At 35.5% G+C, this 10,432-nt stretch overlaps 3 protein-coding genes across 5 annotated transcripts; 1 reads left to right on the top strand and 2 right to left on the bottom strand.

The window, feature by feature from the left end:
* Nucleotides 1–185: 185 nt before the first annotated feature.
* Nucleotides 186–2,776, bottom strand: LOC103852856. Of its 3 annotated transcripts, none has more exons than XM_009129754.3 (10): nucleotides 2,275–2,776; nucleotides 2,068–2,137; nucleotides 1,897–1,964; nucleotides 1,748–1,809; nucleotides 1,437–1,518; nucleotides 1,129–1,365; nucleotides 917–1,045; nucleotides 785–846; nucleotides 574–690; nucleotides 186–475 (listed from the first exon to the last, which is right to left on the bottom strand). In XM_009129754.3, exons 1-10 carry the CDS (start codon nucleotides 2,323–2,325, stop codon nucleotides 418–420), a joined length of 936 nt encoding a protein of 311 aa, XP_009128002.1. In that variant the 5' UTR covers nucleotides 2,326–2,776; the 3' UTR covers nucleotides 186–417. The 3 variants fall into 3 exon arrangements, with proteins under 3 accessions (XP_009128002.1, XP_009128003.1, XP_009128004.1); XM_009129755.3 differs by having other exon boundaries at nucleotides 186–471; nucleotides 2,275–2,766; XM_009129756.3 differs by lacking the exon at nucleotides 2,275–2,776 and having other exon boundaries at nucleotides 1,600–1,809.
* A 683-nt stretch (nucleotides 2,777–3,459) lies between these two features.
* LOC103852857 (alpha-dioxygenase 2) lies at nucleotides 3,460–6,852 on the bottom strand. Its single transcript, XM_009129757.3, has 9 exons — nucleotides 6,636–6,852; nucleotides 6,233–6,493; nucleotides 5,619–5,768; nucleotides 5,384–5,514; nucleotides 5,100–5,313; nucleotides 4,633–5,006; nucleotides 4,353–4,555; nucleotides 4,041–4,284; nucleotides 3,460–3,964 (listed from the first exon to the last, which is right to left on the bottom strand). The coding sequence occupies exons 1-9, from the start codon at nucleotides 6,726–6,728 to the stop codon at nucleotides 3,739–3,741; spliced, it is 1,896 nt and encodes a 631-aa protein (XP_009128005.1). The 5' UTR covers nucleotides 6,729–6,852; the 3' UTR covers nucleotides 3,460–3,738.
* A 2,356-nt stretch (nucleotides 6,853–9,208) lies between these two features.
* Nucleotides 9,209–9,823, top strand: LOC103853400. Its single transcript, XM_009130315.1, has one exon. It carries the CDS (start codon nucleotides 9,209–9,211, stop codon nucleotides 9,821–9,823), a length of 615 nt encoding a protein of 204 aa, XP_009128563.1.
* The last annotated feature ends 609 nt before the right edge of the window (nucleotides 9,824–10,432 follow it).

Below are 10,432 nucleotides of genomic sequence, written 5' to 3' on the forward strand. Positions count from 1 at the left end.
TCTCAGTCATTAAAGTTACGGTATGGTTTTCCCTTCAGTAAAGTGATTGTGAACATCGACCAAGTCACTGCAACTTAACCGGTAGGCTCTTCTAACAATTGTTGTTTCCAGTAAATAATTAATGTTTTTTTATTATTGGTTTGGAATACTTTAATGATGTTATTATTTTCATGTACAACGTTAGCTTGTGTTCCTGAAGTTTTCCGACTTCGTTGCATAATTCGACTTTGTTATCGTATTTATATACATATAGTCAATCATCTAACTTAAACACATGATCCAATATATAAATAAATCTAACAAATCACAAACTGAGATACGGTTCAATATGTAAACCAAATTCAATATCTTACCAGCAATCTTTTACTTAACATCAGGGAGTCTTGTAGGAATAGAAACTCAGACTGAGTTCACAAATCAGTAATCTTTCAGTTGATACTTTCTCTTTGCCGTTCTTGGAGTCTCCTCTAACTTTCTTGCACGCAAAGATACACCAAAGAGAAAGCCAAACTTATCAGACACTATAACAAGACAAAACAAAGATGAAGCTGAAATTTGAATAGAGATACTTACGAAACAGCAGCTTCTTCAGGGAGATTTCTGCTGTAAAATGGAAGCTCTAAGAGAAAAACTGCCTTGCACCATCCTGGTAAGTTCCCATACACTCCTCTCGGTAACGGAATCAGAGGACTATGGGTCGAAAACGCAAACAAATTAGGTAATACTTCTTCAAGGCTTTTTTTTTTTTTAAACGGTATCAATAGCAAGGTTCATATCGTTAAACCTTGTTGTTTTCTTATAGAATCGGTAAGCTCCCGAATTGCCATGCTTCTTGTCAGACGATGCCTGTTTATATTGAAATTAGCCATGTGAAATTCAGAAAATGGTCTTAAGTAGAGAAAGAGAGTGACAGAACCTCGAGTAATGGTATGCCGCTGACGAATATAAGTAGCAACGTGAGAAAGAGTGGTCCAAATATGACAAGATACTCAGCACCTTCAAGAACTGGTGATGCAGCCACAAATATTCCCCACCAAAGTAATATCTGATAACATATCCCATTTATGCATTACAGTTACCAATTTATACAAAAATTCAACATTTGTTATTATATGTGGAAATACTAACCTCACCAAAGTAGTTTGGATGCCTTGAATACTTCCACACGCCAACATCACACCATTTTCCTCTGTTCTCTGGAGAGTTTTTAAAAGAGAGTTTCTGTTGATCAGCTGCAGCTTCAATCAAGAAACCGAAAACCCACATCGTCCAACCGATTATATCTGCGGGTTTAAGAGATCCTCCACCATCACTTGCAGCGTTAACAACAGTTAGAGGTAAGCTCACTGTCCAAACCCACACGGCCTGCAATGTTAGAAAACAAGAAGTTAAGTAGTTTGACAACACAAGCATCAATGCCAAAAGCAATAGTGTACCTGGAGAGTCCAGAAAACTATTAGTTTCACCAAATTTCCACGCATTTCATCAAAGCGTCGATCTTCACCCCATTGCAAGATCCTAAAACAACAGATAAGGCCATGTTAGTATGATTTTTTTGTCCTAAAAAGGTGGTTTCACCTCTTTGTCAGGAATCCAAACATTGTAAATAGTTTCTCCCAGCGTGAATTGAACCCAAGTGGCAGTAGTTACAGCCGCAACGCCTTTACCACTTGGCCAACTTGACGTTGATGCCGTGCCATGTTAGTATGATCATAGAGGTAATGAAATATTTTGTCTTGGTAGAGACCTCATTAGAAGAAAAATCCCCAAGCGAAGTCCCCATACCACAACAAGCAAAGTCAAGACAATCTGTGAGGAGAAAAGAGTTTCAAGAAAACAAAACATATAAGAAAAAAACACAGAGAGGAAAATAAGACAAGAAGAGATGAGACTTACCTGGCGAAAATGCCAAGTGGACTTGAGAATAAGAGTCAAGAGAGCAAGTATAACAAAGTTTGTGCTTCCTGAACATACAGAGTTAAGATGAAAACTAAATCTTGACTCCTACGTAACAAATACTCAAAGGACAAGAAACCTCTCTTATATTCAGAAATAAAGGTTTTTTACCTGCAAAATCAGTGACTTGATCGATTTTGAAAAGAGCGGTGATTACGAAGAATATAAACTGATAAACCACCTGCAAAACCATGACAAACAGAATTCAGACAAGAACGCATCAGTAAAACACCAGATCAGATATTAATAAAGACAACCAAACACGTAATTTTCCTGAGAAAAAAGAGAGACCAAGATTCAACATGACAGAGAACTTACAGTAACAATGGCAGTGAGAGCCAGAAAGTGCGAATCGAGAACCGTTCCCATTCTACCCAACGAGAAAAGAACAAAAAAAAAATAGAGTATTTTCCCCCAAAATAATTCCCTTTTAAAGCTTGGTGCAACAAAATAAAAATGGATCGAAGAGAGACGAGATGCGTGATCTTTTCTTATTTGTTTCCGACTGTTAGAAAATCAATAAAAAAAAGATTAAGCAGACTTGAGAAAAGTCGCCATTTTTACCGTTCTTGTATGGCTGAGACTGAGAGATTCAGATAAACTTATGTGGATGCAAACCAAACACCGCGCCGTTTTCCTTGGTACACCCAAAAAGACATTAAAATGTTGACTAATACATGATTATACGATACTTGGCTTGTACTCCTTACTTTCAGTATTAGCCTTGAAAAATCAAATATTTGGCAATGTTAAATTGGGTTACAAATTGACAAATCTTCTTTTTCAAAAAAAAAAAAATCAAATATTTGGTATTGTCAAATTGTACAATTTTATTACTTCCAAATACAAGTTAAATATCAAATAACTTTATATACTTTAATAGTTGTCATGTTACTTTGACTTGTTATCTATTATTTGTTATTCGTTTTAGAAAATATGTGCTACTTGTTAAAGTATTTTCTTTTATTGACATTACAAAATAAATCAGAAAAAAATATATTAGATTTTATATAAAAATAGATAACGAATATACTTATTTTGTATGTGATCGTATGTCATTTTAATTATTTCCAAAATAATAAATATTTAGAGGTAAATATTTGATTTTAGCAAATGACAAATCGGATCAAGTAATTTAGCGGGTATGATTTATCTGAGTATTTGATATAGCTATTACTTGTTTACATTTTTATCTCCAGACCCTACGGACGATGGGATGATATTGACCTTTGAACATACTCTATCCCTTGTCATAGTCCCTTGCTATATGGTCTTTAGTCCATTACCATTGCAAGTGACTTCCTGCTTCCAAATGTATCGAGAAACACTTGTTCTGTTCCATGTACTAGTCCCTTCATATCAAGCACTACCAAGTATCCTGAGCTTGGAGTATCTCTGCTTCCTACTTGTAAATCATAATAACACCTGCCACGGTTCAAATTCCATAGACAAAAGAGCTTGCTTGGTAAGACGATCTTCTTGTCGCTTTATAATAAGTATATCTTAATAAAATGGCATAGTAACCTTATCTTATATTTAAGTGGTGCATGAATCTGGTTCTCATTCTCTACATAATACTTGGGCATCTCTTTCCGTTACAAAAGTTGTACAAGCAAACTTTGGTTCTCATTCTCACTCAGGGTACGGGTTTGCTTGTTTTAGCATGAAAACATTATTTATAAAACTTAGTTATCTGAAAAACCAAACTGTACCCAGAAACATATATATACCAAGGACCTAACTACGTGACGCATACAGTTGTGCCACGTGACATCTGACCACTTAAGGCGCGGATCGGAGGTACAATGGAAGCCAATTGGTTGGGTCAGGATCCGAGCTCCAGACCGAGAAAGCGCTGGTACATCGCATCCACTGGTTGGTTAAGTTCGGGAAGTGTCGGTCTATTACATCCTTCAGTGTCTCTGTTGTATTAACCCACTCTAATCCTTCTTTAGTATACGTTCTATCGTTGAAATTCGTCGTGAAAAACCTATCTGCTTCTAACCTCCTAATTAAAATTCAAGATTAGTAAGTTTTATTCCTTGTAACGCAAGTAAAGCCTTTGTTTTAATAAATGTAGTAACCTGGAAGCAACAAGGAGGAAGATGAAGAAAGCAGTTTCGCTGATGGCGAATCCTTTGATCTTTTTCTCCGCGTGCAATCCCACGTTTACATCAACCTTGTCTATATCGTCTTCGTACACTTCCTTTAAAGCATGGATAGCTTCTTCATCATCTGTCAAATCTTCCCATTTTTTGATAGGACTCATCAGCAGATTCTTTCTGAATTCGTTGTATCTAGGAACTCCTCTCTCACGATCTCTATAAACTGAGGAAAAATTAAGCAAATTGTCAGAAAATTGGTGATATAGAAGAAGAAGCATGGGTTTGACTTACTCTCCAAGGCAGCCATATCTATAAGGTTAGGTCTATCTTCTCCATAGATATCTTGAGCCACAAGGTTCCTCATCCAATTAGGGTAATTCCACAATGTCAAGGCACCACAAGATTGGTGTCCCATTGAAACTAGTAACTGCTCAAACCCGATCCTTGAGTCCGTTTTTCCTCCTTCCTTCCCAATTAGTTTTGTCATCGGTACCCTGTTAAAAACATCTTTCTAGGTTAACAAAAACCACACTCGGATCCGCCAATGAACCAAACATTGTATGTGTCTTACTCTCGTTCTATTGCAGGGTTTTCTTTGTCTACATTCTCAGGTCTCATGTCTCGGAGGATGAGTGTGTCTGGAAGTAGACAATGCATTCTGTAGACACTAACGAACTCTTCGGTCAACGAATAAGGAACTCCATGATCTCTCGGTTTCTTCAGACCAACTAATCCGCTAAGTATTGGTCCAAATCTTGCCCCAATCTTGTCCTTCACTTTCTTCCCTAAAAATCCATACCAGTTGATCCTCATTCCTGCAGTAAGTGTGTCTGTCTTCAAGAGTTCTAATGTCCAATCAATTGTGTGAATCTTAGCGATAACAGCTGCAGTTACCAATCTCGAAGTCCTGTAGAGTTTCTCATCATCAAAATCTGGATACCGTTCCTGAAAAAGGAGTCAAAACTTAAGTGTGATTCTCCATAAATATACGTTGCTTGCATCACAAGAAAGATACTAAACCTAAGTTTAATCACTTACTTTTAGCATTTCACATACGGAGTTGTGTTCTTTGACAAAGAGGGCTTGCAACAGAGAGAAGCCTGACCAGCTGTTTCTTATATCACCGGAGATGGGAACACCTCTTTCGTCTCGCTCCAACAAACCATCCCCGGAGATTCTTAGCTTCCCGTCCTTGAAAACCCTAACTCTTTTCATTCCAGCCTCGTCATTTCCATATATTACACTCCCGTCCCTGTTTCCAATTTTTCATAACAGTAAATAACAATTAAGCAGTGATTAGTTAAGCACATATTAATACGTACCACCATGGGGTTCTAGTGTTGACAGCACCAGATTTGTGGTGATCACCGGATAGTACTTTCTTCGTTCTGAAGAACTTAAATGACTTCAATGGACATCCACTTGCTACTTCTTCTGGAGCTTCAAGCTCAATCTTGTTGAGGTTTTAAATTGGAAATAATATAAGTTAAAATAAAGTAAAGTTCAGGGAAAGAAACTTAAAATGCTGAATGATTAAGGGGGATTCAAACTAACAACCTGGTTGGTATCTTCTAAATGATCAACCCAATCATGGATCATGAATTGAATCCAAGAACAAGCTATCACGTTAAATTGGTCTCCATTGTCTATGAATCTTTTTCTCGCTAACAACTTTGTAGCCACCACACTTGGATGTGGATCCAAAATCTGTAATAGTTAACCTTCATAAGTTATAGTATTATAAGACAAATTGATGATTATTCAAGAAAAGATCAGCCGTTTTGCATTTAGACAGAAGAATGAAATGCTTAACAGGATTTTTAATAAGGAAAAAATATAATATAATTTCGTATATTATCTACTAACCATGCAAAAAAAAAGCACATTCATATAAACAAAAAACTTTATAACATGTAAAAGAGCTACATAAAGTTAAAGCTAAAGAAGATCATACATCATGATTTCAACCACTAGTGAGTATAGAGGTAAGAAAAGGAAGTGTATCACAAAAGTTGGTTCTATCGTTTCATCATGCCACTATCAATTCGGTATTATATAATAGATCATGTACAATCTTGATCAATACTTTACTACACACAATTAATCTTAAACTAAGTAATGTGCATGGTATGTAAATGTAATTGTATAAATAAATTAATTAAAAAACGTACGCCGTACTGAGAAGTACATGGAGGCATATTCCGGCCAATAAATGTGCCTTGGCTACCGATAGAGTCATCGGAGGGGTGGTTGCACTTGCCATCAGCCGTGCGATAAGAAAACTCATCGGTGTCGTAACCCTGACCGTTTATTCCACCGACATGTATCAGATTGTAACGTTGATGTAGATGTCTTCGTATCCCCAAGTAAGCTACTCCCAATAGCACTGGAAATCTATGCCATAATCCTAGCTTGTCCACTAAGTGCACAATCTATATGTTAATAAAAAGAACAAAATTTAATTAATCATAATAAATAGTAATCGTCAAACAATTATGATTATTGATTTGATAATTGTCGTAGAAGATAATTAATTATTGTAGTTTATATAAAAAGACAGAGATGTATACTTACATAGAACAGAAAGGAATCAAAGAAAGACATCTTGGAAACAACATGATGAAGCTCAGGGTGAAGAAACCAGGAAGAAGATAGAGAGAAGGCCATTTTTTGGCCTCTCAATTTTTTTTAATGGGTTTGGATTATGTGTGTTTGCTTTGTGCTTTAAATGATAGTCACACAATTGTAATGGGTGAATTCACACGATCACTCGCAATGTATTTATATAGACCCACACGCATACTCGTTTGCATATTTGTATGTATGTAGAATGACTTGATTATTGTTTTTTTTTTGTTGAATAATTATATTAAATAAGTCAACGAGTCTTATAACTAGAGATATCTAATTAAACATTTTTCTATACTAAATCTGACAATACTGGAATAATATACACAAAGAGAATATACTATCGTACAAATATATGGTTTAAACATTATAAATCTTGGACGTCAAATTATTGATATTCGTTCCTTATTTGATCAACCTTTCTTATATTGCATTATTATTAGAATAACTTCTACGTATAAAAAAGAGAGAATTTTACTTCCTATCAAATTGGTCATATTGTTATATATTGATATAATAGTGAGTGTGGCCATGAATTCATGAATTATTGTTTTAATTACACACACACACTCAAAGGCATGCAATTTTTATTTTATTCCTTATTCGGTCAATCTTTCTATATTGCATTGTTATAATTGTTATTTGATCAGTAAAATATTCACATTGATGATAATAGTGATGTATCGTAGATTCATAGTCAATTCATGCATTAGAGCATATGTGCAGCCATTATTCTATAAAAAAAGATTGCAGTACTGATTTTCTATACTATTTAAACCTTTGTAGATAACTATCTAAAGTATTAAAGTGTTATACAAAGATGTCTTCTTATTCTTTTTTTGCTTCATCTTGTTTCAAAACTCTATGGTTATTAGATACGTAACCATTTTATAATTAGAATCAGTACTGTATCTATGATAGCGATACGAAATAAAAGCGACATAACATACTACAATGATAAAAAAAACATACTACAATGCTACAAGTACAACTACTTATTACCACGTGGCGGTTGTTCTTTTTTTTTTCTTTTTTTTTGTCAAACCGTGGCAGTTGTTCTTGCTATGGGTAAAACACCGTCCAATCTCTAATAATAGCTTCTTGAGCATATAGCCATCACTCAAGTTCTGGAAACGAATACAAGGAATAAAAATCAAAATAAATTTTTTTTGAAATGTTGTTGAACCTTCGAAAACAATTTTTTATCTAAAGGTACGTTGTGTTTTCTTATCTAAACCAGTCTTCGAGCTTTTATTTATACTATTAGGTTATATAGTCGGTGATTAACCAAATGATTTTCACGAAAAAAAAGATATTGAACACTATAGCTATAAACTGGTAATGTATTGGTTACTGTCGTTTTTTTTTCGTTAGACGAAGTCATGGTAGATGAAGTAGACCATAGTTTTAATTTGTCTCGGTAAGATATATAGATAATTACAGCACACTATAGTACTATATTTAACCGGCATGTTTATAGATTCCTTTTGAGAATTTGGACTTTGATCTCAAAACCAAGACACGACAAGTGTACGGATGTGTGATAGTGTGTGTCGTAAGGGTTGACTTAGATGAAATGAATGAGTGAGAGCGAAGGATTTGTGACCTAATAAATGCGTAGATAAGCTCTTAAATATGACCTTTATCTGTTTTTCGCTAGAATCTCGGTTTTTATATTAAAGTAGTAAGCATATTTAATATATGCCACTCTATATTATCAGAATATTTGGCTGGTTTCGATTTAAAATATATTTTTTAAATCTGAATACTGAATATATTTCCTATTTATAGGAGTTTGTCTGTTTAGTAACGCAATCAGATTTTTTAGATGGTCGTGACAGGACACCACCAATATTGATACCAATATTTTCTTAACTTGCTCTAAACATTTCCGATTTTCATTAAATTGAATGTAAACTTTACTTGCACATGGTCTTGATTTCCTTTTAAAGTAAATTAGCCCAGCTACCAATTTACCATGCACGGCGTATTTTAGGAAATAGTTCATTTTATATCGTCGTCTCTTCTCTTGTGTGGTGGCCAATCTATATCGCCAAAAGTTCTGCTTACAGTTCACTGTTAAAAATTTAGAAGAGTCTAAAGAGTGGTCTACCAGAAAAGAGTCTTCATTGGTGAAAGACTTGTACTATGCGACTAGAGATACATATGAGTGGAGTAATACTATATGATTTAACACAGCAAGATCGTGATGTATCTCGGAGACTTCAAAATAATGTCAGCGTGACTCGGTAGAAACCTCATTCAAATTGGACGAAATAAACCTAAGATGAAATTTCTTTTGTCCGAAAGGCATAACTAAAAAGACCAGTTGAGTTGTCTAATTGTCTTGGTGAGTTTCCATGGGAATTCTTGTCATTGGTGAGTCTATTTGTGGCGGGAAGCTGAGACGATGATGACAGTGTTATCGATCAGTGTTGCGATGTCTGTGATCATGTCAGTGTGAGCAAGCATCGTGCCCTGCAGCCTTGCTCAACGGTTCCTGAGATGCCAAGTAGGTAATGGGACATATGGCTAGCTTCTGGTATGATTACTGGACGCCAATGGGACCTCTCATTAAGTTCCTAGGTTTCAGAGGCCCTCTTGACTTGGGGATCCCTATCCACTCATCGGTTGCAGAGGCTTGTACTCCAAACGGTTGGAAATTCCGCCATGCTCGATCTCCTGCGGCAGAGCTCCAGATTCATCTATGTATGGTACCCCTTCCCTCTACGGTTATTAACTCCGATGCCTATGTGTGGGAAGTAGATGGTGAACCTCTGGATGATTACTCGGCCAAGTCAACTTGGGAATCTATTCGCAATCGTAGAGATCCTCAATCCTGGACAGAAAATGTTTGGTTTAAAGGAGCAATCCCAAGCCATGCTTTTATGATGTGGATGACCCATTTAGATCGCCTTCCTACAAGATCTCGTATTGCAATTTGGGCTGTAAACATAGTGGACTCCTGCTGTGTTTGCAATGTTTACATGGAATCAAGAGATCACCTATTCTTGCGTTGTGCCTTCAGTGAAAGCATTTGGCTGCTGGTCCTAAAACGATTAGGGTACAGACCTGTCAGGTTTCATACTTGGACTGCTCTTATGGATTGGATGGGTTTAAAGGACACTACATGAGTCAGTGGTTGAAATATGAGTAATCGTTTTCAGATATTTAACTCTAGTAGCTCTTTGTAGTCATTCTCTGTTTTTCTTTTTTCTGGCAGAGGAGGGCTAGCCTGCTTAACCTTTGTAAACACAAACTCTCTCATTTTGTAATGAAATTCAAATACTTAGCAAAAAAAAAAAAGCATCGTGCCCTTCCATACCAGACATTCCGCCATTGTCGATGCTTAGATTAGTTTCTTGAAACTTAAAGGCTTCCCCTCTTTTTCCAGGACAATGGGGTTTCCAACGAAAGGAAAATGTTGAAAATATTTATATGGTAAGATAGTCTGAGTGTCTAAGGAAAACGAGTAGAGATTACACCAATGGCCTTTGGTTGGGTTTAAGTTTTAAACTTAAGTTAAATAATTATTTCGGTAGACAAAATTAAATTTAAAACAAGTAATTACTATGATATTTTACTTTTTCACTTAGCCGATCTGTATTTCGGTTCGGTTTTGGTTTTTTTTTTTGGTTTTATAACAAAAACTAATTATATTTATATTTTATAACAAATTTTAGTTTTTATGACTAGAAATTAAATTTATTAAAACATAATATTAATTTCTTACTCTAAGTTTT

The sequence above is a fragment of the Brassica rapa genome, chromosome A02, assembly GCF_000309985.2.
Source record: "Brassica rapa cultivar Chiifu-401-42 chromosome A02, CAAS_Brap_v3.01, whole genome shotgun sequence".
NCBI lineage: Eukaryota > Viridiplantae > Streptophyta > Magnoliopsida > Brassicales > Brassicaceae > Brassica > Brassica rapa.